Genomic DNA, 27510 nt, shown 5'->3' with positions numbered 1-27510 from the left:
TACCATGTAAGTTAAAGTATATTTCTATTATAAAGATAACTGCGTCTAAACATTTGGCATATCATTTACATACACATCTGCTTTCATAAAAATGTAATAGGTAAACACATCAGCTTTTACTGCCAGCAATAGTTTTGTTCTTTCCTCAATGGAGAATGTTTTAAAACATTGTTGTGAGTCAAACTGCTTTGATTAAATAGCAATACATTAATTAATAGTTTCCAACTGTAGTGAACATCCTTGGCTTTTTTTTTCAACCCTATATCTCTTCTCCTCCTTCCTAGTAACAAGATTACCAAGATGGTTTTGGAAAAACTAACCATCTCCTCTCTCCTTGACTATCTGATATGGGTGTTTCTTTTAGTCAGTGCTTTCCAAGGAGTGAGAAACAGAATTAACAGAATAGAGAACAGATGGATGGATGGATGGATGGATGGATGGATAGATGGATGGATGTGTGGGTGGGTAGAGAGAAGATAGATGATAGACCTTCAGGAATTAGTTTATATCACTGCAGAATCTTGTATGCCTAGAATCTACAGTGTATGTCAGCCAGATGAAGACCCATGAAAGAGTTGAAGTTGAAATCCAAAGACAGCTTGTTGTTGGGGTTCCTATGTTCTCAAGTGTGGTTAGTCTTTTTCATAAAGCCTTGAGCTTCTTGAATGAGGCCTAGTCACATTGTGAAAGGCTATAATCTTACTAAAAGTCTATGGATTTAGGTGTAGTTTCATCCAAACTACAGTGTCTCAAAAGCAGAAATAGTATTTGACTAAATATATGGGTACCATATTCTAGTCAGCATAACAGATAATATTAACCATCACAGTTGACACCAACCCTAGAACCAGGATAGATATGTGGGTTAGAAACTCCACTTGGCCAAAGAAAGCAATATATCATATTCAGTTGGATAACCTTGGAGTTATTTACCAGAAACAACTAAGATACAAACTGTTTCTCGCTGGTTCTGAAACCGGAATGAACATATTCTGTGAGATGTGCTCTTGGTGTGGTTGGTTGTGGAAAAAGAGTTCGTTGTTTGACAGAGCTAAAAACAGAGTGCTCACACTGAAAGGAAGTCAGATGGAGCCTGCGGTTCCTCCTGACTCCTGGGTGACTTATCCTTAGGACTGAAGTGTGGGCTCCCTGCACTGCTTAACCTTAACTTTTGTATAAACCAAATTCTTACAACTCTAAGGTTCTTTAGGTTCCATTAAAGCTCATGGTCAGTGTAAGAAATCCTTTGTTACCAATAATAATTGCTTAATATTAGTTATTTTGTTTTCAAACTTAAATAAGCAAGATTGCCTTCATATTCCCTCAGAGACTGATGTGAAGTCCAGGGAGACCTTCTGTCACTAGAGGGCATCAGAGCTCACACTGACCAAATGCAGCATCAAATTTTCTGTCAACCAATGAAAATGTATTTAGGTTCACAGAAAGGGAAAAGGGAGAACTTTAAGTTCACAGGTAATCTGTAGTGCTGGTCATGTGGGTATTCTCGCCTCCAAAAGACTATTTCTCAGACGGTGGAGACTATGCTTGCAAAATGCTTAGCACGTGGGGAAGCCAGCTCCAAAATGCACATTGCCAGTCCCAGGTGGTTTTACAAGTCAAACTACTTACTGACTTGGAGTCACAGACAAGACGAAAAAGGAAAAGAAATTAGCTGGTTTCTAGTGTGCTTTCCAGAACTACATCCTGCACAAGCAGGTTCACATGCCTGAAGGAACAGCACCACCCCCAGAAAAGAGCCCCAGAGCCTAACTGATGAGAGCTGAATGCCTGGCCCCTGAGATGTGGAAGAAACAATTTCATCTCCCAAATACTCCCACCGTGAAAACTGGCACACCAATCTCTCTCTCGACCAATGACATGGAGATGACGATGTGTTTGTTGCAGAACATCCAGAAACTGAGGTGCAGCTGGGGAGGGGGCCTGGCAGCACATAGGTGGGAAAAACAGTGCTCAGCAGACCCAAACTTCCACACCCAAGTGAGCCTCCTTGCCCTGCCATTTCTGCACGTGGGGCTGCACTGAACCCAGAGCCCCTGCAGGACTCCGGGCACGACAAGTGCTCTTACCACCAGGTGCTCAGAACTGACACACAGAGGGAACGCGTTTGCAGAAGTGCTGACCTAGTGTGAGTGGGGTTTAGTCTTGAGTAGGCTCCACTTGAGACAATGTTAGACATGAGGATCTTGCGCCATCTCTACATTGGGAAAGATTGGGTGATGGGCTGTAAGTTACTCAGCATAACTCATCCTACTTCTGGGTAAGTACCTAAAGCATGTAACCAACTGATAAGTGTATCATCTTTCTATTATCAACAGGACACCTGGCTAAAACATACATCTGGCCAACTGATGACAAAATTAAGAATTCATCATCACTTAGTTAATTATTATCACAGTGCATTAGTTATTTCTTTCTTCTTTTCTTTTAGGTTTACTTGTTCTACGTGTATGAGTGTTTTGCCTGCATGTATATGCACCTCATGAGTGCCTACAGTACACATTATATGTATGTTTGAGTAAAATGTATTTTTAAAAACCAACTTACTTTTTTTCTTAAATAATTTTATTTTTAAAACAAGACATTACATGATAGTCAAAAATGGAAAATCAACATTCCTTGCCAGAAATAGAAAATATCTACAAAAATAAATATGAAGTAAAATATTTGCCTGCATACCACTAAAATTGTTTCCCAAGTCATTACCAGTAAGAACCCTGTAGCTTTAGAAGGGTTGGAATCAGGCAGGGTAGTGCTCATTCTCAGCTTTATCCTGTAACCGGTCCCCAAGTGACAAACTAAGACTCTCAAACCTGGCCTTTGGCCCTGGCAGAAAGGGGATGTGAAAGAAAATGCTGGATCATGGGGTGCAAATGGGTGGGGGTGGGTGAAGGAGTGTCTCTGAAAGCTCATCTAGTTCCAGTGGAGTGGGCTGGGTGTCCTCTGCTGGCACATCCTTTTCCTGTCAGCAGATGCTAAGAGGCAGCCAGAGAGAGACAACGGATAGACAGCAAAACAGGAAGAGCACAGTGAGTCCTGTGGAGCTACAGAGATAGCATGAAGTTGAAGTTGGGAGAGAGAAGACAGGAGAGCCAAGGCCCAATTTAGAGTCTAGGGTACTTGAGTCAAAGCAGAGATAGGGGTATGGATGATTTTCTGCAGAAGGGAGCTTTAGTCATTTATGTAGGACTTTTGGCTGCTACACTGGGAACAGGGAAGAAGAATCTAGAAGGTTTGGTTTGTTAGACTATGAGTGCCCCTGCTTATGGAGCAACTTATTCTGTGAAGGGTAGACACCAGGAGTTTATGTTCTAATTCAATCACTTCACTAGCTAAGCAGAATTTTAACCTCTCCCAGCCTCAGTTTTCTCACTCAGTAAATAGAAGTCTATTAAATAATAATGACTTGCATGAGAAACTTCCTTGTGTTCTGCAGTTTTATTATCGTATAAAAAATGGCTTTCTCCAGACCATGTGATTCAACAACACCCTTTCTAAGTTACCTATAGTTACCAACATTGTTACAGTATGCTCACCTGTATCATCTCCCTGTCTAGCTCAGGGAGCATGATTGCTTATAGCCTTGTCTGTTCTACTATGATCTTATTTCTTTATTTTATTTTACTTTTCTATTCTTTTTAAAACTTCAGAAAGTAGCTGCCTCAATCTCTTTCATGCTGCCAGCAACAAACTAAGCCATTCATAAAGAAAGGAAATTTATTTTGTACAGTTGTAAAAGCTGGAAGTCTGTGGTCAAGGGCCTCATCTGGCTGCTTCCCACCAATCAGAGACATCCTGCAGTGAGAGAAGAAAGACATCCTGAAGTGAGAGAGCAAGAGTATGCAGGCTTAGGTCTCTCTTCTCATAAGGCCACTAGCCCAGTCCCTCAAGGGTGCTTCATCCCCTTCCTTGGTCACATCTAATGTCAAATACTTCCAAAAGACCCCCAACTGCAATAATACCAACATTTAAATTTGTGGTTTAATTTTTTTCCAATGCAAGAAGTGAAAAGCATCACTGAATTAGGATTTTTCATTCCCATGAGAATCTGTTGTTGTCTCTCATCAAATCTTAAGATGAAATCAATCTCAATTTCTCTTTGTCTCTTTTTTTCTCCTCTTTCCTCTCTCCCCCGCTCTCTCGCATAACTTTGGCATTGAGATAAGAAAGAATAACTGAACACAAGAATAAGATTTTCTTAGGTTGAGAGGACTGGATCAGAGAGTTTAGGCCACATGGACTTTTGAAGTTCTTAGTACATTAAAAGAAAAAAAGTCAATAAAATTATTGAAATAGGATCTCTTTAATGCTTCTGTATGGCCCATGGATGCTTTTAATACTTAAAACTTAAATTCAGAATTATTATCTGTGTCACAATGCCATCTGACATTTAACATGTCAATATCCTAGTATCCGAGACTCTTGATGGTTGTGAAGCCTGGCGATCCCAACCTACTCTTGACAACTTTTGACCTATGTAGTCAGGAAATTGGGAAGAGTTGGGGTGTGGAGGAACTTGGAATCATGAAATTAATATCCCTCATTTCAAACCTGACTCTCCTCCCTATACTCTTGGGGCCTGAGTACCACTCGTGGCTTAAACCCTTCCAAGACTGACTCCCACCATTTCCCAAGGCAGTTTCCTCCATAATAGAGGACCTTCCAGTGTCTAGAAATCCTCCTTGATTCTGTAACTTATTATAGTTGGACAAAGTTTTTCTTAACATTCACAGTGCAAAGAACAATACTTGTAAGCAAAACTAAAATTGTTCCATAAAAAAATTTGGTGATAAGGGAATGGCAAGATGGGTCAGCAGGTAAAGGTACAAGTCTGACAGTCTTAGTTGAAGCCACAGGACCCAAGTGGTAGGAGAGAACTGTACGTCTGACGTCCCAGACGCCCAGACACACACACTCACAGACACACACACAACCCCCCTCTAACCCCGCACAATCCTGCACCTTGGGAATTTTTCATCCAGGCAACAAGAACAATGAGGCAGCCCGACTTTCTAAGTATAGTAAGCTGGGGTGGGTGGGTGGGAGCAACGGAAATTTTTTATAGCAGTTTCCACACTGAGTAAAGACATTGGGACAGTGGTCCTCTACCTGGCAAGCCAACCAATGGATTTGTGTAGTGTTTGACTGTATGTTGAGAAAAGGTAGTTTAAGGTGCTACACTTATTTACACTAGCTTGGCTGAATGTGGACGCTTTCTGTAATACAGATCCACCTAAGTTTCTCATTTCCCTGGGAAGTAGGTCTTTGCCCAAGGCCATTCAGTGACTATTTAGGCTTTAGAGGTGGGCTTGTCAAGCCCAATTCCTTTCAACCCTGCTGTGTCAGCGGCCTTATGACCATGGAAGTACAAAACCTAGTTGTTTTGTTGTTCAGTCAAATACTTGGCTTCCTGCTGATTCATAACATACCTTTGCCAGACTCTTTTATTAAATCTTTGGCTTTCTTGGGGATGGAGAGATGTCTTGGTGGTTAAGAGCACTGGCTGCTCTTTCAGATGTCCTGAGTTCAATTCCTAGCACCCACATGATGGCTTACAACTATCTGTAACTGTTGTCTCATAGGATCCGATGACCTCTTCTTCTGTGCAGATAGCTGTACATGCAGACAAAACATCCATATATATAAAATAAATAAATCTTTTTTTTAAAAAAATTTCTAAGATTTCTTGACTAGCATCCTAATATAGTGACCTAGGAACCTCTTCATTGCATTGAGTAAATCTATAGAAAAGGAAATTTGCTGTTTGTACCGATTCTCCTTTATAAGAAGGATAGCTTAGAAAGCCACACAAACTGGATGGAAATACAGAATAATTAAAATGGTATGAGCATAACTTCATACTCTAACTTTCTGACTTTCAAATCTCAGGATAGAATAAATCACCTATAGCATGTCTGGCGGTGCAGGCCTGGAATCCCAGCTACATCGGAAGCTGAGGCAGGAGGATCACACCCAGTATCTTAGGAGGCTGAGGCAGGGGGGTCACAAATTCAGGGGTGTTGTGAGAAATTTGATGAGATGCCATCTCAAATTTTAAAGGATGAAGAGGGCAGGAGCTGTAGCCCAGTGGTAGAGTGTGTATTTAGCATGTGTCACGAGACCCTGGATTCCATCCCCAGTACCACAAAAGTCATTATTAAGTTTGGAATTTAATCCATTAAAGTCTGAGAAGGATAGGTTACTGTAGCTGCCCAGGCAAAAGCAATATCATGACCTGAAAGGACCCAAGAGGTGGCAAGAGTGTAGCCAGTTCCAGTACATGGAAATTGGCCATCAATCCATGAAAACAAAGCTGCCTTTTTTTTTTTCTGTCTTTAACATTTTTTTTTTTTTTTTTTTTTTTTTTTTTTTTTTTTGGTTTTTCGAGACAGGGTTTCTCTGTGTAGCTTTGCGCCTTTCCTGGAGCTCACTTGGTAGCCCAGGCTGGCCTCGAACTCACAGAGATCCACCTGGCTCTGCCTCCCCAGTGCTGGGATTAAAGGCGTGCGCCACCAACGCCCGGCTGTCTTTAACATTTTTGTCAGTTGTGTTATTATTTGAGCGTCTTTGCAGCTGTGTTAGGGGAGAGATGCAGGAAAGTTAGTGAACTCAGAAATCTCTTAACAGGCATGTTACCCATTTCCTATTTACTAAAGCTTCATATCGTAAATGTGTGTGGAAGCCACCCCTCACTGCTCTGGAGACAAGTTTGTCTTGAGTGCATAAACACATATTTTTTCCTAACAAGAAAAAAAAAAAAAAGACCTTAGCTCCTTTTCAAGCACACTGAGCTTTTCTGTGAACTGAAGGAAAATTGGCTGGATGTCTGCTGTGTCCCTCGGCCAATCAGGAGAATGTGACCATAAATGTCCAGGAATTGCCCCTTCTGGGAATCTCTGCCTTTTTTATTTCTGTCCTGGGGACTCGTATCTTACAGTTCTGTGCCACACCCTCTGCCTTTTAGTTCTGACTTTTTCCACTTCTGAAAAGACACTTAAGTTCTGTGTGTCTTACTCATCTAAAAATCCACTGCTTCTTACATGAAAAGCCCTCAGCTAACCCATGCACTGTTGCTGGTTCTTAATAATCATAACTAACCCATTTAGAGCACTCAGTAGCAGCCAGGCACAATTGTAAGGGTTTTATAAATATGATTGTAGTTCATGCTCACAGAAGTCCCCATAATTCCCTGCTGCACAGGGAAAGTAGCAAAAGGACCCCAGTAGGAAGGATCATGCATGTATCACTCAGTGAGTAAGTTACAGAGCTGGGATTTGAACCAAGGCAATTCTTCCCTGAATTCTGCAATGTGCTACCTATATACATCTTAGTTAACTGGGAATTCAAAATATTCTGGACCCTTTTGGATATATTATCTTCTTTAATTCTTGGACTTCTCTAATTCATATAACAGAACAAATCCACGTTGCAAGCCAGGCTCTGTGGTTTGTACAATAGCATGCTATCTCTTGTCTTGTTGTGAGTGAGACCATTTGCCTCATGTTTTGTTTTGTTTTGAATTAAAAGCTGATCTTAAACATTTCAATGGCCCATGCTCAGTGTAGAAGAGAAAAAGGTTGGAGAAGACGTTAGACAATGATCATTCCAGAGACAGTGTCTCGGGCCCATCTCTACTTCTCTATCTTCCCGCCCCTCTTAACACTCTCTCTTTATAGTGCATCATCCACCCATCTAGCTCTTTTTAACACCATTAACCTGGTGGATATTCAAGGGCTGGGGCAAGGGCCTTATCCAATGTTAACTGGGCTCTTTCTTATGCTTTAGGATCAGATTTCTTCATTTTGCATTCCTTTTCTTGAATACTAGCATAGACCTCACGCAAAACAGACTTTATTACCTGATTGCCACATTGTGAATACAGCTAAAACACCCAACACCATAGCCCGCCAATGTTGAAGTAGAAGACATCTGCCAGTCCCCTTACAAGTAGGCATTCCTCTCTCGGCCCGGTGATTAATATGGGGTTAATATTTATCAAGAGCTTAATTGCACCAAACAACTGATAGATAGGCAACCGTATTTGATCTTAACTTTATCCTAGTGTATACTCTCTTTCCTGTTCCTCTATGGAGGAACGGAAGTCTGGCGAATGAAAGTTACTTTTAATGGCTGCTTTATGCTTGGGCTGAGGCTGCCACACGGGTCTGAAACCTCCTCAGTTCACAGTGTCATCTGAGCTACTTCCTCTTTGATGTTACCATTCCTTAATTCTGAATTCCTTGCAGCTAGCCTCTCTGTGTTCTGTCTCCACCCTGTCACCCAAATATCTCTTCTGAAAGGACCCTCGTTGAGTCTCACTTCCCATATAAGGCACAATTAAAGGCTTGTAGTCTCTCCTGACTCACATTACCCAGTTCTGACCTTTCCAAAAGAGCTTCCCTGGCATGACTGAGGAGCAAGTGAGAATGTTGCAGTGGGGTCTGTGACATGTAGCTTCCCGCCTTTTTTTTTTTTTAATGAATATTTGATATCAATCTAGATTCAGCTAGCATTACAACATTGTCTTCTGTATATCAGTAGCTACTTGATTTTACATGCATGTGACATTTTCCTTATCAGAATACCAAGTACCCAAGAGAATGATATTTCCCAACAGGAAGAAATAGCGTCTTTTGATCTAATGGTGTTGAAATGTACCTATACAATCGATCTGTGTTGTCCTCTGTGAGGACAGCATTCAATAACTCAGAAGCAGCATTAGCAACATTATTATAAAATAGGCTTTGTGAGGTCAGGTGTGACATCATATGCCAGTTATCCTGGTATGTGGGAGGCCAGCCTTAACTCGATAGTGAATTTGAAGCTAGCCTAGGCTACATAGCATATAAAGTTCCAGTTCCTGCTGTCGTGGCCCTACCAAGCTAGTTTTGGATCCTAACAGACAAAGAAAGCCAAAGCTTATGAACAAAAATTGTGTTTTGGAAGACCCCAAAACAGACTTCTTTCCTTTTGGAATTTTATTGCTTATTTGGTTATTCACTTTATTGTTACAATTTTATTTTTCTTTTCTTTTGGCCCAGGTGTAAATGAAAGCTTTTAGTTTAGGCACAGTAAAAATTTAAGAGATTGAGCAGAAAAAGAAGTGGAAATTGCATATAATGCACTTGAAATATAAAGTTAAGAAGCTGGAACATGAGGTATAGATCTGCATATCCTATTGTGTGGGTACACTTCAACACCATCAAATCAAAAGACCATAGTCGAGCCAATGTTAAGTTAGGAAGCTTCTGTACTTTGTTTTTCTGAGATTTTAGGCTTCTGATCTATGAAGCGAATGACAACAGAATGAACATTCATTTACACAGATTAAAGGAAATAGCTCACATAAATTATGTTTCACAGTGCCAGCCACACAGTAAGTTCTTAGGTAAAATTCTAGACTTTAAAATGGAGGAAGGGATCTGGGCAGTGGTGGTGAATGCCTTTAATCCCAACACTCAGGAGGCAGAGTTCTGTGAGTTCATAGAGCTACACAGAGAGACCCTGTCTCAAAAAACAAACAAAAATACAAATAAAAAAAAAGGAGGAAGGATCATATCTAACCTCAGGTATTATAGGAAATATTTAAGGTAATCTTGCTTAGATTGAATATGGGTTAGTAGCAGAGAAGATTGAGTTTAATAGCCCCCTGCTCTTGGTTTATTCCAACAAGGAACCTCCCTACCTTCGTTGGCAGTACGGTATACTGGGGACCTGGTGTCAATGGAGTGTCTTTTCTTACTGGGCCCACATCTTACATAGGCCTGCCTGGTTGGCCTTTCCTCCTTCTTTTGAGATTGAGTTCCAATTGAGCAGAGCATCCCCCCTCTCTTACCCCTTTTTTGGACAGGGAAGAGTAGGTGTGATACTTGTGCTCAAAGCAGGTACGTTAGTGTGCAGCTGGCACCTCATTGCAAAAGCCAGCAAATGCATGCAGAGCTCTTGCCTAGGTTTTCCAGGGTGGTGTGAAAGAGGTAGTCAAGAGCTCACCCTGGCTTTTAAAACCTTTGAACAGTTCTTCACAAAAGCAGTAATTCATTAGGTGCCAGAGGAGTAGCCAATAAACCAATTAACCAATCAGCTTCTGTAATGGGATCCCCAAGAGTTTTCACTGCTGATTGCTCAAAGAAATCTGGAGGCCACAGGCAAAAATTCCCTCATCCAGAGTTAAGCATCTCAAACCCAGTGAAAGTCCATTATAGATACTATAGATATGGTATTGGGTTAAGCCTCTATGACAGTTCAGTTATGTTTAATAAAAGAATTATTGAATTCCATTTGCAAACCTCATCTCTACCCAAATCCATACATTTATGCTTTAATTTACTTAATGAAAAAAACTTCCAACATATTTAGCTCGGTATTTTATTTCTTTCACTGCCTCAGATTAGTTGGAAGTGCCATCAGTCTCAATATTAGGTGCATTTTTTTGAACCAGTAACATCATTAGAGGTCTACTCATATTCAAGACATAACTGATATTTTCAAGTCACTGATGGGGAAGGAGGTTTACATTTGAGAATTTTGAGACCAAATTATTTGAACTAGGTCAATGCAATATAAAGGGTATTTAAATGTGATAAAGGTCTTCCTCCACTTTACATAATCTTTATGATGAACAAACATATTGTCCTTCATTCTCTCAGTCTGTGTATTTATGAATACATATCATCTCTTTCCTTTACTGGCATGTGTGGCAATATAATTTGTTAATACACTACTTTACTCATTATATGATTGCTATAAGTAATGAAGGATGACAGTCTGTGCTAGGACACTCATATCAAAGGAAATGTAAGATTCAGTGGGGGGACAATTCAATCTTGGCCTTACAACTGAGGGGGAATTAATTGGGGAATCGAATGAAGTGGCTCCTGCTGAGGCCTGCATCACAACAACCTTCAAAGGTCGGCTGCTAACTCCAGTTGTGTGGCTCTGTGATTCAGCACTGCAGCACTAGTCCAATGTGCTAATGCTACACTGAACACACCTCAAGGCAGATGGAAGAAGAGAACTCCAAAGCAGGCCTAGCTCCACAGTTGTACATGGCCAAGGAACCTATCTGAGGAGTACCTTGCACCAGGGTTCAACCATTCTGCAATTGAGAATATTCATCAAGAGCCCACTACATAGTTGGTCATTTTACACCATGAGGCTGCAGCAGTGAAGAAAAAAAAAGAGAAAGGGTGGCTCAGTTGATACAGTGCTTGCCAGCAACTTGAGTTCAACCCCAGGGTCTCACAAGGTAGAGGGAGAAATGGACTTCTGTGTCCTTCCCACGTGTGCTGTTGAATCCACACCCCCCACACTAAATAAACAATGTGATAGCTACTTTTTTATTTATTACCCCCATGGAAGTTACAGTTTGGGAGAAAATCAGTCAGGGCTTGAGTTCTGCTTATCCCAGAGTTCAAAGATGTGTTTTCTGGAAGCTCCATTGGTCTGTTTCTAGACCCCTTCTTTTCTGGGCTCTTTTTCTCTGCAACAGAGACACCTGACTGATAAGAACACTGAGAAAAGAGAAAGGGCAGAGATGTTATTTCTTCTGTCTATTCTAAACACAACACAAATTCTTCTGGCTCTGTGTGTGTGTGTGTGTGTGTGTGTGTGTGTGTGTGTGTGTGAGAGAGAGAGAGAGAGAGAGAGAGAGAGAGAGAGAGAGAGAGAGAGAGAGAGAGAGAGAGAGAGAGAGAGAGCTTTTTGAAGAGGGCTTTTGGAAGATAATGGCTTCTGGGGGCAGAGAGTTAGTTTTTTCAGTGGTGTGGCCCACGCTACAGCGAGTGGCCCCACACACACTCGAGCACTGCTGACTGGACTCAGTGGCTTACAATGAAAAGGAAGAAGATGGGAATCGGGAGTGGAATGAGGGAGTCTGGGAGAAGTTGTAGGGGAGGGGTGGGTGTGATAAAAATACACAGCACACACATGTGCAATTCTCAGAGTAAATAAATAAAATAAAATAATTTGAAAAAACAGCAGCATGTTTTCCTACTCTTTAGATTCCTAGCCTTTAATAGCTTCTAGTTTTTTCCAGAGGAATGCCCTTTACCTGTTCCTGTCAATAACTGAGAACATTACTTAAGCAAGGGCTACATGCCACATATTTCCTGACCCCAGAACATTAGAACATTTGTCAGGTTCCAAAAACTGCTCCCTAATTAGGAGAAAAAAGATTTATTTTTACCAAACAAAGCTTAAAGTGACTTTGCCAAGGTCCATGGTCAGATGGAATTCACAGAAGTGTTTTCATTACTTGCTAACCATTACCTGATCTATCTAGGTACTCAAGAAGAACTAAAGGCCCTTAACAAAATGCATTCTATGATGGGACTGCTTTATCCAGAGTTTTTAAACCAATGGGTAGGGTTTTAGCTTTAATCTTCTTTTAAAGCATAAACATGAATTTAAAGGGCAAACCCTACAAACATCTCTTTTTGGGGAAACAAGAATGGTCTTCTGTTTGCATTGGTTTCCTAGAGAGGGTGTGAAAGCTTAATTGAATTACCAGGTGACTAATTAAATCTTGAGAACTTACTCCTTCATCAAGTAGCCAAGCTACTGCTTCTCTTTTTCTTAATCACTCATGAGTCACCTTGACATTTCAACCCTAATTTTAAAGTTTAATAGTTTTAGGCTCTGGGGCTGGTATATGGCTCAGCGGGTAAAAGCTCTTGCCTGAGGTCCTAGGTTCAATCCCTGGAACCCTCTCAGCACTCACAGGGTGAGGTGGGAGGCAGAGACAGGACAATGTCTCAGCAGCTCTCCAGCCAGCGGCATAAGATATGCATCAAGGTGGAAACAAGATCCTTTCTTAACAAGCTACAAAGGGAGAATGGAGTCCTCAACATGGTCCTCTGACCTCCACACAGCACAGCACATGCGCACCTGTGTTCATACACACACACACACACACACACATCACAGATATCACACACAACAATAATAATAATGATAATAAATTGAATGCTCTGAAGCCATCTACACAACTGGCATCCATTAGGGCTGGACTCTGGAATGCCTCCACAGAGTCACATTTTCAGTGCTTGCTCCCTAGTGTCTTGTATGATTTTGACGCCATCAGAGCCTTTAGGAGGCGAGGCCTGGTGACAGATTAAGGGGAGGTCTTTGGAGCTTTCGCCTGCCTCTGGTCTGGTCTTGGGTTTTTGCTTCAGATCTGCTGTGTGTGAAGCTCTCCACTGCGTGCTCCTGTTGCTGTGAGTTCCACCATGTCTTTCAGGCCGTGATAGACTGTACTCTCTAAAACCGTAAGTCAAGGGTTTGGAGAGATGGCTCAGCAGTTAAGAATGCATAGTGCTTTTGCAGAGGACCTAAGTTTGATTCCCAGGACCCACACTGGATGGATTACTATCATCTGTAACTCCAGCTCTGGAAGATGGATCTGACAAGCTCTTCCGGTTTACATGGGCACCTGCCACACACAGAGAGCGTATATTACATAATTTTTAATCTTTAAAAATGTAAGCCAAAATGCTCCCCCTCCCTTAGGCTGTGTCTGCTAGATATTCTGCCACTGTGATGCAAAAGTGATGAGCCCAGTGCCCCAGCCAGGGCCTAGGTATCAGTGCCTGACACTGATTAACTAACTGCTGAGGATGATGTGATTTAGCAATGGGAAGGAAGGGACTATGTCTAATGATAAACTAACTGATGTCTGAGGACGGTGCGATTTAGCAATGGGAAGGGACTATGTCTAATGAGTTGTTTTCTTCATTGTGAACTGTGAAGGGTTTCACAGTTGTTGCCCTGGAAACTTCTGGGACTGCCCAATCACTTTCTCCATTAAACCGTGGTAGTTCCTGCTTCTCTTAAAGCTGTTCAGATAGGAGCTGGAGACCTGGCTCATCACTTAAGAGTGCTGGCTGCTCTTACAGAGAACCCCAGCATGCACATGGCAGCTCAGAACTGTCTGTAACTCCAGTTATGTTCTCTAGGTCCCATGTGTGAAAGGCACACTGACATGCCATGAATGCCATGCAAAATGGAAGCAGAGAAGTTAAACATAGAAATTAAAACTGCTTTAAGAAAGACTAAGGATTTACAAGTTTAGTTTTTTGTTTGTTTGTTTGTTTGTTTGTTTTTTTGTGTGTGTGTATGTATGTTTGGTTTTTCGAGACAGCGTTTCTCTACGTAGCTTTGCGCCTTTCCTGGAGCTCACTTGGTAGCCCAGGCTGGCCTCGAACTCACAGAGATCCGCCTGGCTCTGCCTCCCGAGTGCTGGGTACAAGTTTAGTTGTTAAAGTTCCCTATCAGTTCAACTTTGATTTTGTGTTATTCAGGTCCTCCCCCCCTCCCCCGCCCAGGAACTTGGTCCTATATATAAACATACACACATTCAGGCCCATAATCTTTAGACTGTCGTCCAAAATACCTTGGAATGCTATGGAACTGCTTTTAGGATCTCAGTTAGACAGACCTTGGTAACCAAATCAGAGATTCATTCAAGGGTAAGTGTGTTCACTTAGATGTTGTATACACAGTATTACAAATAATGGAGAGAATACTAAAGGAAGAGTTGTGCCACTGTATGGGCTTGTTAACAGTGTCTACATGAAGGAAAATGTGGACGAGGCTCTCAGAGGGTTTTCATCCTTTCCATCAGCAAGGCAGTATTAACTCCAAAAGGGCAGTGACTGTTTGAACATGTCTATTGCAATCTTTAGAACAACTCCTTCCAAATTACAAGAGACGGACATAACATGGTGATGCACAAATTAAAAAACATAGAGAATACTCAAATACTATAAAAGATGGTGGGAAGACGGTACAAAAATAATAAAGGTGGCATGTGTGAGCTGGTCATAAAACGGCCGAGCTAACTTAATCATTTCAAATATTACCTTACTTGTTAATAGACTTATCATAAAAGGATTATATCAATCCCTTTCCTAAGCTTTCTTTGTGACATGTCACTACTGTGCAAACAGTAACCACCTCTCATATCCTTGCAGTCCAAAGCTCAGACAATAACTAATTTTAAACTGATCTGTTCTTTTTTATGAGGATTTAGAGATTTTGTTTCATCTCATTTAAAATGGCCAGTTAACAAGCAGCGCCACTAGCTAGCAGAGTTAAGGTTTTCTGCCCCTCTTCCTGGATAAACTGCCAAAAAGCTGGGTGGCTGTGTATGTCAGCTCTCTATGAGAACAGCACCCTGTGACCGTTGACTCTTGGTTGGTTTCTCAAGGAGACTATGCAGCAGAGGCAAGAAGTGCACATTGTACAAGTTGCCGTGGTCACCCTGTACTCATCTGTATTCTGGATCTGCATTTTCAAATGTCATTTCCTATTAGCTTGGAAATAAAAAGCAACTGTTTCAGTGGCTGTCATTCATTTCTGACAAACCAATAAGGGGGAAAAAACAAATCCAAATATTTAGAGCCGAGTTAAACGAGTAATATTTGGGTCTAATCTTCATCAAGTGGTGTCTGAGAAATAAAATGACCTCCCATTCTTAGTTTATTTTATTTAACACATCACTTAGATCCTAACGTGACTTTAAGTGGGTCATGTAGACAAGGAGTGAGACAGGCGAGACAGCATGAGTTGTCTCCTTCCCACTGAAACTGATATTGGGGCGATGTCTTATCAAACATCTTACATGGAATTTGGTCATTTAAGTTTACTTTAATCGATTAATTCTACATTTGTTGTTATTGTTGTTGTTGTTATTATTATATTGTTTAATGTTATATGTTGTGGTATGTGTGTGAGTGCAGGTATTCACATACTACAGTGCATACCTATGTGGAGGTTAGAGGAAAACATGGGAGTGGAATCTCCTCTTCCACAATGGGTTCCAGAGATCAAAGTCAAGGTGCCAGGCTGCAGGGGAAGCACTTTTACCCACTATGCATGTCCCTGGCTTGTGATTTGCCTGTTCTGTGATCGCATTTGTCCTTAGCTGTATTTATCTGATCAACTTATGCCTTTGACGAAGGCAAATAAATACATTATCTATTATCATACCTACTTGGAGTTGAGACAAGCATTAAGTAGTTGAAATGTTGAACATCCAAAAAAGTGAAGCCAATGAAATGTCCCCTTTTGTCCAGTTCAGGAAAATGCATTCCAGTTCAAATCCGAATTACTAAACAAGGCTGGAAGATTAGATTCTAGTAGTCAGGAAGATGTCTCTCTCTTTGTTGTGTTTCTTATGGATGAAGGAAAAGGAGACAAACTGTGCCCAGTCAGAGGAGAACTCAGATGTATCCTTTCCCACATTTTAGAGGCATAAATATCAAGTTGGGAACTCCAGAGCTCTGCTGACTGATTTGTGGACTTTCCCGGTGGAACATTAACATTCTGGTCTTTCCCATTCCTTAGCACTAACATGAATTGTGCTGAACTAGGCAATGACTCATTAGATGGTTCCAGCACTTCTCAACGGGTGCTCTCCCTGGTGTGGCTCACCTGAAGGGCAGCAAGGTTGAATGCAAATGGAGCTGGAAAGTGGGAAAAGGCTGAGCATTTTCTGCACTCAAAAAGAATCAACAAAAAGGAAAGTTAGCTCAGTCACACACTTCCTACACATTTCCTGAGGGAGGAAACTGATCCTGGGGAGAGATTTCTTGGGGAGACAAAGTCACAGGAACATTGCAAAGCCTGTGCATTGTAAAGAATGAGCATGCTTTGACATGGGAACTAAAAATGAGTCATTCCTTAGCATCAGATCCTCAGTTTCAGCATTAAGCAAGGTTATATAGAGTCTGGATACTGAAAAGTAGTCTATTCTAGAAACTTGTCAATTCTTATTTCCTTCCAATAGTAGTACAACTGTATATGAAGCTAATATCGGCATACTTTCCAAAGAGTACCTGATTGTCAAAGAATTACCAGCATTCACATATTCACGTGCAGTTTATAATAAAACAACATCCATGTGAACAACATTTACCAGGGATCTCCTATGCCAACACTGTGATAGACACTGTGGGATCTGATGCAGAACTAACCTCTGTCAGACTCCTTGATATGGCCCAGGTAGGAAGGTGGATATTATTGAAATCACATCATGCACAGATCTGCTGTTAAAGACTACAGTGAAAAAGACAGTATACTATGAGATCTATAAGAAGACCTAAGCTGGGTATGGTGGTGTACATTGGGAGTCCCAGCTAGTAGGGAGACTGAGGCAGGAGGATATCCTTGGGACCAGGCATTTGAGGCCAGCCTCAACAGCATACCAAGATCACGTCTCAAAAAATAAAGGTCTGATTGAGAGGGAGAAGGTGATCAAGACAGTGCTTCCTCACCTGAAAAACTCATCATTGAGAAATCTGAGGGAAAAAAAAATGATAATACTGTCAAGGCCAAAATGCTTTGATAAAAAGATAAAATTCTGGGAGCTGGAGAGACAATTTGAAGTCAAGAGTACTTGCTGCTCTTATGGAGTACCTAAATTCAGTTTCCAGCACTCTTGTGGGGGGGGGCGGTTCACAGCCACCTGTAAACTCCAACTCCAGGGGATTTAAACATCCTCTTCTGGCCTCAGAGGTAGACACACACACCCCACTTCCCTCACACACATACACATACAAGTACACACACAAATAAAAACAAAATATTTTTAAAATCTATTAAAAAGCAGGTCATCCAACATCAAAGTTCCAAAACTCTCCTTTGTGCCATGCAGGACACTCATGATTTTTCTCAGATTTGTGGGTTTTTCAAAGAGAGACATCAAAGGCTAGGTTACTATTATGTCTTATGAACATAGGTTTGGGTACATCTGATATCCAAGACATAGCAGTAAGAAGAAATATGAATTTGTTTAAAAGAAGTTTGTATGTGGACTATTAATACCAAAATTATTTTTGAGAAATAAGACAAATAACATGAGCTAGGCAGTAGAAGAATCAAGGTTAACCATAGGGGAAAAATTCAGTCCCCTACTCCCATCATTTAAGTAAAGATCAATATATTTGGTTCACCAATAAATATCTTATTCATAAAGGTTCTTGTCCTGAATACTATTTAGAATGGAAAGGGAGCAAATTACAACCCAGAACAAAGTTCTCCACATGCTCTACACTTTACATCTTCCAAAGAACCTTTCCCTCAGGAAGGTTTTCTTTCCAGATACATTTCCCATCTATAGTCTGGGGCACAGAAATCCAACCAGGCAACCTGCTACCCCAAATACTAAACTCAGATTCTGACAGAAACTTCTAATTCTGGGAAAATCTCCACCTACATCTACTTTCCAAGAAGGCTCTCGGAAGGGTGAGTGAGGTCTAAGGCACCCGGAGCACATATAAGTTAGTAGAAAAGAAGAGAGAAATGTCTAAGTCAATAGCTGCCTGGAACATTTTTAGCAGAGACTCATTCCAGGCCAGCCAGTGAGAACTGAGCAGCAAGGGCCTGTGACTCCGAAGCTGCCTTCCCTTATAAGGTCAAGGTTCTCCGGGTGGTATTTTGACTACTTAGGGAGGAGGCATTCACTTCTCTGAGGAAGCCAGAGTTTTCTGTTCCTCTCTACCAAAAAAGTATGCCACCGACAAATATGTGTTCAAAGTGCAAACCTGCCTGCGTTCTTTCAGGCTGGGGCAGTGCCCTTGTTACCAGCATCCATGGCTGAGTTTTGGACTAAGTTCTTGTCATGGATTCAGGAAAACAAACAGCTTTCAGTTGTCCCACCATGAGTTTTAAACCTAAGGTGAACAAAAGCTACATGGAGATTTGTCAGGATCTTGTCTCTGAAAGGAATATTCTTCTGATGTGTCTTTGCTGTGAAATAAGAGGATGAGTTAAGTGCACAGCTAGGACTACTTAAAAACATCAGACATATTCTGATTAGTCAAATATTCTGATTAAATGAGAGTAGCTACACATAATTTCAAGGACTTCAATACACATTACTGTGCAAAAATGCAAGATAAGTACAGATAACTATAATTCCTGAATTAGTTTATTTCTGAAAAAAAAGTTGTAATCATGATATACCTCAAGCTCACAAGAAAAAATCCCAATTATTATTGTATGCAATAGCAAAAAATAATTTTACTTGAATAACATTGTTTGAATTATACATAAACTATAACTGTAAATTACGACTGCAATACTAATACTCTCCTGAGATTTTATTCATGTGAGGATTTAGATTTGCGAGTGATGAGAGGATTTTATATCTAGGTGTTTGATCAGGCTGGGCTGTTGGCTGTTTCATCACTTTCTTTAACAGATCAAAATGCCGATTTTCGTGAAGATCCTGACCGGCAAGAGCATCACCCGGAGTGGAGCCCAGTGACACCATCCAGAATGTGAAAGCCAAGATCTAGAAGGCATAGGGAGGACCATCCCCAGACCAGAGGTGGATCACCTTTGTAGGCAAGCAGCTGGAGCGTGGCTACATGTTTCTAGTTACAACACCCAGAAAGAGTCAAGCTTGCACCTGGATCTCCATCTGAGGGGTGGAGATAAATTCTTCAGTCTGCATTCCCAGTGGGCAGTGATGGCATTACTTGGCACTATAGTCATTTGCCCAGATTTAAGTTTACAAATTATAAGTTTCAGTAATAGCTGTATCCCTGTTAAAAATCTTAATAAAGGTTTCATTGAATGGTAAATAATAATAATAATAATAATAATAATAATAATAATAATAATAATAATAGGTTTATGCTTACCTGACTTCGTTCTCCACCCTCCTGCTTTGAATTAAATGGTGACTGAAACGGGTTCCTGTCTGTGAACCATCATTGCTTCTGGACTGGTGGAAGTTGCAAGTTTCAGCCTGCTTTGTTATTTTAATTGACCTCAAGATTCACACTCCAGAAAGAAAATCATAAAGCAAAATGTTATGCTTTGTATGTTCACTCTCCATCTGTGATGGCTTAAGAAACAGCAGTCATAGGGGCCGGGTCTTGCTGCTGTTCCAAAGTTGTTGCCCCGTGTGGGCAGTTAGCAGTTTTGCGTTCAGCAATGTGGACTGTCACAGAATGCATATAAGAGTGGAACAGTGCCAAGGAGCATAATGCTGTCACGAGAATCCAGCATTCCATCACACCCTTGTCAACCTTTGTGGCCACCTGGAAGAGAAGGTGCTGTGCCGTTACCGTTTCATAGACAACAAGGAGGTATGACTCAAAACCAGAAGGTCTGAAAGAAGTTGATGAAACGACGATGCTTGATTCTAACCTAATTCCAAAGTCCACACTTCAGCCTCTGTTTCATTTGTCTTTTCTCATAGATAATAAAAAGCTTGTCTGACTCCAGCTATCTCAAATTCCAATCAGATTTTCAAAGCGGTGGGAGCTTGGTATGAAATTACCCTATAGGGTCTCAAAGTTGTTGGCAAGGAAAGAGAATGTCTCAGATTCCAAGCTGCAGTTTCTAACATTCTTGAAGCATCCGGAGATAGCTCACTTTCTTTTCTGGGGCATAAAGCATGCCTGATGCTCAGAGTGGCATGAACTCCCAGAATGATCTTGGTCAAAAGCCAATCTCTGCACTATTCAGGCCACTTTGCTCTTCTGGGATTGATCAAGTCTCAAGGTCCTCAGATGAAAACTTCAGTGTCTGCCTTTTTCCACATTATTCGATAACAAATACTTAAGTACCACCGAACACAGAATCCTAAACTTGAACAGCTTAGGTAACAACAGACAAAAGGCTCCACAAATTGACATTTTATAGTTTCCAAAATACTGGAGTAGGGCTGAGGATGGAGCCCAGTGGTCAAAGCCCTCATGTGGATGCTGCATGTATAAAGCTCTGAGGACAGTCCCTGGTCAGTACTGCAGACAACAACAAAGCCACTTAGTCACACTCTTGACCTAGCAGGAGTGGCTGTGGTGGAAATTGGAGCAGGAGGTGAATGGCCGGTCAGGAGATAAGGACTGACTCCGCACTGTTAGTGTCCCTGTGGTAACCCTATCTGAGTCCCACTTCCCTTTTATGATGTTATCAACTTCACTGGTAGATGCCACAGATAAATACAAGAGTCTACATTTTCTCTGTAGATTTTTCAAATTCGATATTCTAGTCAAAGATTGTTAGAGGTAGAAATAACAGTAAGCATGCAGCTCAAAGGCCTGAGGGTTCTGCGGACTGTTCAAAGCCATACAGAACATTATCAGTTGCAAAACCAGACCACAGTCCACAGAGCTGCTTATCTCCTTTCTGTCGTGCTGTCCTGGGGACTTGTGCCTCGGGTGCCACAGTCTAACAGGGGACAGTTATAGTACTGATGTTATCATTATTTTTGTATGCTTTCGAGGACTTGGTATCACACTCTTCTCTTATCCTGTCTCTGGGCTAGTGTGGCTAGTGGGCTTGTTCCAAGGCAGATGTGCATCAGAGAGCCAGGCTCAAGGGAGACCTGAGATGATGTATCTTTACTCACTACCCAGGGATTTTGTCGGTTATGGTTCTGGAAGTTTAGGCCACACTTTAGGAGATTTTGCTCCCAATGTTTCCAAGGACTCAGATGGAAAAAAAAATGTCGAATTATATTTAATAAGTATTTTACTTCTTGGAAGGGTTGTCCCCAAATGAGCCATAATAGTCGATTAACAGTAAATGTATTGCCGGATTGAGACTCTTCCAATGAGTTTTGCTGATCCTCGAGGAAGGGCTTCTCTGAAGCTAAGAGATCTTGGGAAATTTGTGCTGTGTGGAGGTGCAGAAGAGACCTCACAGGCACTGTTGGCCACTCTGCCTAGTGACCTGATGTCCTAGAACATATGTGATCCAGTCTCTGTTCTGCGTGTGAGTTATTGGTTGTTGGATAATACTGGTGTATCCAATGTGCTTAAACTCCTGAGCAAGGATCCTGGGCAGACACCAGACACACCTTATGTATGGGAAACAGGGCCAAACTCTCAGGCTGTAATAAATATGAAATTACTCAAAAAAGCCTGCAACCACAGAACTCCTCTTATCTTATGCATCTTAACTACTCTTTTCTTAAATGAATTAGGTTACTGAAAATAAGTGTCTAAATGTTCACTGTAGCTCTTTGAAAGTTGTGGAAAACAGGAAGTTGCGTAACTGCATTCCTGAGCAGGCTGGCCCAGGGGAATATAACCAGCACACTGGTTCTCTCCAAATGTTTGCAACCCAATGGTCGAGTGCTGGAAAAATATGTATAAAAGATAAAAGTTGATGGAAGTTAACTGTGTTAAATGTGTCACTACAATAATGGGAGCATTATCTGAAGCTGCAGGGTCCAGTTAGAGGAAGTAGGTCATTGGAGGCAGGCCCTTGGGGGTATATCTTACCCCAGCTCCTTGCATTTCTTTTTCTCAACTTCCCGACCAACCCCTGTAATGTAACTGCTCTGTCCGACCCTACTCACGCGGCTGTGGTGGTGGACTGATAGCTCTGAAACTGTATGCCAAAGTGAATCTGCCCCTTTAAGTTGTCTATTCCTACTTTGTCACGGTGCTGAGGACAGGAAGTACCATACTTCAGTACCAGGAAGGACAATGAGTGCTTATCAGAGATATCTCAGTCGCCTGCCTGAAGGTTGGTATGAAGGAAGCTACGAAATCATTTTTACTACCAGCAATTATTTGTCTTTTACTTCTTACATATTTTTACTCTTCCCAAACTTGACACCCCTAGGGACTCAAAGACATTTTCTATGTCTTTATATCTCTAAACACTGTTATATAGATAGGCTCCAAATCACTTCTTGATTTGGAGTATTCATCCTTGGTTTTCTCTCACCTGCATGTGAAGTGTGTATCTTAATAAACTTCCGATAGCATTTTTGTCACTCCACTCTCTTTTGTTGCTATGGTCTGAGATCAGCACTCAAAAGGAGAGATGATTCTTTTTCTGCTGTGCAATGCAGAAATATATATGTAGGTGGTATATGAGCCACAAGATAGGGCCCATTTAATATAATGGGAATCAGAAATAAGGAGTTAGGTTAAATGGGTCTTTTGGGGTGAGCTACAAGGTAATTAGAAATAATAACATTGTAATAAAGTATGGATACGTAGAGAAGGGAGGATTTGGGGGAACTCTGCAAAAAGCTGGGAGTGTCGGTTCACACTTGCAATCCTGCACTTGGAAGCCAAGGCCAGAGAATCGCTAAGAATTTAAGGCCCACAACCTGGCCCTCAAAAAGTGTCAGGCCAGTCTCAGAAAGAAAGAAAAAGAGAGAGACATGGACAGAGGGAGATGGTGGGAGGGAGGAGAGAATGAAGGAAGAAATGGAAGGATAATAGAAAATGGAAACCAACTTGCACAGATGCTTAGCTAAGAGTGTGTTGCACACTTTGGCTCTTCCCAAACTGGACGAGGATATCAGTCTAGTTACTCTAGAACTAGCTTCCTTTTTATCTGAAATGTCAATATCCAAGTTTGCCCTGTCACTTGCTTTACTGGTCTCTGATAGAAATCGTGTTTTGTTGCAGGTAGAGATTTGCCAACACTGAAGGTATCTGAAAGAATTTGCTATTGTCTTCATCCATAGGTTCAGAAGACATGGGAAATGTCACACATTGTTGAGTAATTTAACTTCCCAGAAGGATTTCTAGAGAGTGGTAAAAGTAACTTGGCTATCTAAAGCCAATTGACTGTAAAAAATTAAAATCCTTGGGTACTAATCATAACCCTCCAAGTAAGTCAGAGTCGCTGTTTAAATCCTTACTCCCAAAGGGAAAGAAACTCTAATTCACCACATAACCCACATAGTAAGCACTATCCTTGGGGACATGCTACACACCAAACATACACAAGTTTTCCTCTTTTGTGAGTTATTGGAAATGAAGACAGAATATTTAGGGCATTTGCTCCAAATACTGTTTTCCTCAAAGGCTGATCAGATATATTTATGACAGTAAAAGCTGTTTGAAGGGCTGAAGTGGTTAGGGAAGCTTGCTGTTCTTCTAGAATTTGCGTTCCAGCACCAGATCTGATGCCCTCTTGTGACTTTTGAAGTACACACACACACACACACACACACACACACACGCACGCACGCACGCACGCACGCACGCACGCACGCACGCACACGCACACGCACACGCAGGCACATGCACTAAAAATATAAAAACACTTTCCTTTGGGCAAGATAGCTTCAGAAACAGTGAACGGTACTCAGTAGTGACACATGAGTGCCCTTTGTACCGTAAACTCTAAGCGGTTGATCATGGTGAGAGTTTCCCGTCAGCTTGTTTGCCTACACTTCTTCTCTGAAGTCAGTGGCTTAGGGGTGGTGTCTTTTTCTACATTTCACAGCACAAGCAGGGTGCTTCTTCCTGTCTCATCTACTTTACATCCTTCGGATATTGGTGATGGAACCATTCTTCGGTGAATTCAGCCAGCCCTTTTCTTTTCTTTAACCACTAGTCCCCCAAATCTTACAGACCCATGTCCAGCTCCTGTGCCCATCACTCATTGTGACCAAGTGTGATTTGGAATACAGTTCTTCAACCCTGTCAGCCCCATGTATCTACTTTAAAAACTGGATCAACAGAAATCATGCTTAGTGCTGAGTGTGGGGTGTCCATTACACACTAACTGCTTAGTTTGTCAGTGTTGTGAATTATAACATGTGGTTCTAATGTGCTATGAATACTCACAGTTATGGAGGTCCTCTGCACACGGTCTTTTCGTCTTTTATTTGCAGATTTTTTATTTGTTTTGTTTTGTTTTGTTTTGTTTTGTTTTGTTTTTCGAGACAGGGTTTCTGTGTGTAGTTTTGGCGCTGGTCCTTGATCTGGCTCTGTAGACCAGGCTGGCCTCGAACTCACAGAGATCACTTGGCTCTGCCTCCCAAGTGCTGGGATTAAAGGCGTGTGCCATCACCGCCCCGCTATTTGCAGATATTCTTGGGCCCTTCCCTTGATCACATCCTTTTCTTCAGCCGATTCTTACTCTTCTTTGACATTTCCTCCAAGGTTCAAAGCTCTCTCTTTCTCTGTCTCTCTGTCTCTGTCTCTCTCTCTGTCTCTCCTTCTCCTCCTTCTCCTTCTTACCCTCCCTCCCTGCCTCCCACTCTCTCTCCTTGGATATCCCAGGATATCTAAGACACACAATGGTGAAAGCGTCAACAATTCTGCTGTTGTTCACTGTGGTGTCTATAGGAGCCATAATTTAGATTGTTGACTAAATAACTGACTATTAACTAGTCCCATTGGAAGTCAGTGAACACACCCATCCACTGTGTCAGCCACATTCAGAGAATCAGAATCAACTGGAAGAAGCCCCAGGATTTCATGTGGTTCTTTACCCTTCAGTCATTTGTCTAAACAACTCTCCAGGTTTGTTTATGCATTCAAAAACAGATTCCTGCTGGATACTCTATGCTAAGGAGGTGGAGTGTAGCGCTCCATCCTTTAAGTGTGGTTGCTTATAATGGAGTCCACTTAAAAAGTACTGTTTAAGAATGGCTTGATGAGCCAGTGGGTGGTGGCACACGTCTTTAATCCCAGCACTCGGGAGGCAGAGGCAGGCGGATCTCTGTGAGTTCGAGGCCAGCCTGGGCTACAGAGTGAGTTCCAGGAAAGGTAGAAAACTACACAGAGAAACCCTGTCTCAAAAAAACATATATATATATATATATAATATCAATTTAATCAGGAAAAAAATCAGACAAATCTCAATTAAGGGGTATTTTACCAAACATCTTACTAGTCATCAAGGCTATCAAGGTCTTTTAAAATAATTTCTTAGACTATATCGTCCGAAGGATCTTCAGATGACAGGACCAAGTGCACCGTGATGTATGGGACGCAAGGTGATGCACGGCATGAGCTTCTGAAGTTAAAGCGAGCAATGAGCAAAGTCTTGGTTTGTTTTCTACTGCTGTGATAAACGCCACGACCAAAGGCAACCTGGAAGGAAAGGGTTTGTTTCAGCTCACAACTTAGTAGTCCATTATGAAGGGAAGTTAGAGCATGCACTCAAAGCAGGAACCTGGAGGCAGGAACTGAAGGCCACAGAGTAAGGCTGCTTCCTGGCTTGCTCCCAATGACTTTCTCAGACTACTTTTTTTTATATAACCCAGAACCACAGGCCCAGAGGTGGTACTGCTTGTAGTGGGCTGGTTCCTCCCACATTAGTCATTAATTAAGAAAATGCCCCACAAGCTTACCCTCAAGCCAACCTGATGGAGGCATCTCTCAGTCGAGCTCCCCTCTTTACAGATGACCCTGGCTGCTGTCAAGTTGACAAAACACTAACAAGCACAGGCAAGAACTGAAGAAATGCTAATGAGGAATGGCCTGAGTTGAGAATAAAGTGTCAACATTGGTTCATCGGCTGTGACAAATGTATGACAGTGCTGAAAGATGTCAATAAGAGTGGAGAACTGGATAGATAGGGACACTCTGCAGTTTTCTGGAAATCAAAAAAGGCATAGTATTCTCTACTGAAAAGTTTAAGAACGTTGAGGCCAGGGATTATGGTTCAGGAGATGGTTGGGGTAAGGGGCTCCAGTTTTATAAATCACTAACATGACGCCCTGGGGACTCTGATAAAGACAGGTCATAGGGTTTGCTCAGAGGAACTTCGGCTGCTGTGAAAATCCTCATCCTTGGTGATGAATTAGAAGGTGGCCTCTGGGGTAAGAGGTCTCTTTTAGCCAATCTAGTAGTAGCCTGGACACTGGAAATTTTTAAGGCCTTTTGTCCAGTTTAATTGTAATCATGTTTAAAACTTACTATATCTGTGAATTCTAATATGGTAGTCTATGCAAACTAAAGTTTAATTAAGAGTAAATGAAATGGGGGCAGGGGAGATGCCTCATTAGGTTAAATGCATGCTGTACAAACATCAGGACTGGAATTCTAATCCCCAGCACCCACATAAAATCCTGGTTTGTGTGGAATATCTAGAGCAAGCCAGCTAGTGAGTCAAGCTGAGTCAGCGAGCTCTGGGTTCAAGTTAGAGACTCTGTCTAATAGATCATTTGGAGATGACCAAGGAATACATACTCTATCAATCTCTGGTTTTTATAGACATACACATGTATACACGTGTCCACTCACGTGTAAATATGTATACACAAAGGCATGTACACCCTATACACATACCTAGGCAAAGATTAAATGAAATGAAAAATATCAAGTCTACACACTGGAGTGGTCAATAGTTGCATGTGGCTAATGGCTATTGCATCAGCACTGCTGATTCTGAACGTTCCCCTCACTGCTGTTGAGTACCATGGTAACTCAGCTCTGGATTGGTTCCCAGTGACGACTAAAATGGTCTCCAGTTCTCAAGAGCTGTATAGTAAATCATTACTAAATCACATTACCAAGATGCTGTGTGATGTCTGTAGAGTAATACAACTACAAATGACTCTTGGATGTGTGCTTATAGCTTGGATTTATTTTATAGTTTTCCTGAACTGCAACCAAGTAACCAGATGTTACTCGTTCTTTAATCAGTCCATAACTCCCTGCATTCATGGCTGTCAACCTCAGGAGTTATCTAAGCACTCTAGTGGAACTTTCCTTGTATACATACACACAATGGTCCAGTGCAGCTTTCTTTCACAGAAGAGACTTGAGT

General features: G+C 41.5%; 1 protein-coding gene across 2 annotated transcripts in view; it reads right to left on the bottom strand.

Annotated features, from left to right (window-relative positions):
• Positions 1-20298, bottom strand: part of Fas (Fas cell surface death receptor) — a 60596-nt gene extending 40298 nt beyond the window's left edge. Inside the window, exons 1-2 of one of the 2 annotated variants that reach the window (XM_076562488.1) lie at positions 19665-20298; positions 11366-11528 (exon numbers count right to left, since the gene is read on the bottom strand). In XM_076562488.1, coding sequence (XP_076418603.1) covers positions 11366-11456 — 91 coding nt within the window. In that variant the 5' untranslated portion in view covers positions 11457-11528; positions 19665-20298. Of the gene's footprint in view, positions 1-11365; positions 11529-19664 lie in introns of those variants that run through there. The other variant, XM_076562485.1, reaches the window with a different exon arrangement.
• Positions 20299-27510: the final 7212 nt, after the last annotated feature.

Source organism: Peromyscus maniculatus, chromosome 1 (genome assembly GCF_049852395.1).
Source record: "Peromyscus maniculatus bairdii isolate BWxNUB_F1_BW_parent chromosome 1, HU_Pman_BW_mat_3.1, whole genome shotgun sequence".
NCBI classification, from domain to species: domain Eukaryota; kingdom Metazoa; phylum Chordata; class Mammalia; order Rodentia; family Cricetidae; genus Peromyscus; species Peromyscus maniculatus.
Note: the sequence above shows the minus strand (reverse complement) of the source record. Positions and strands in the feature narration are given on the sequence as shown.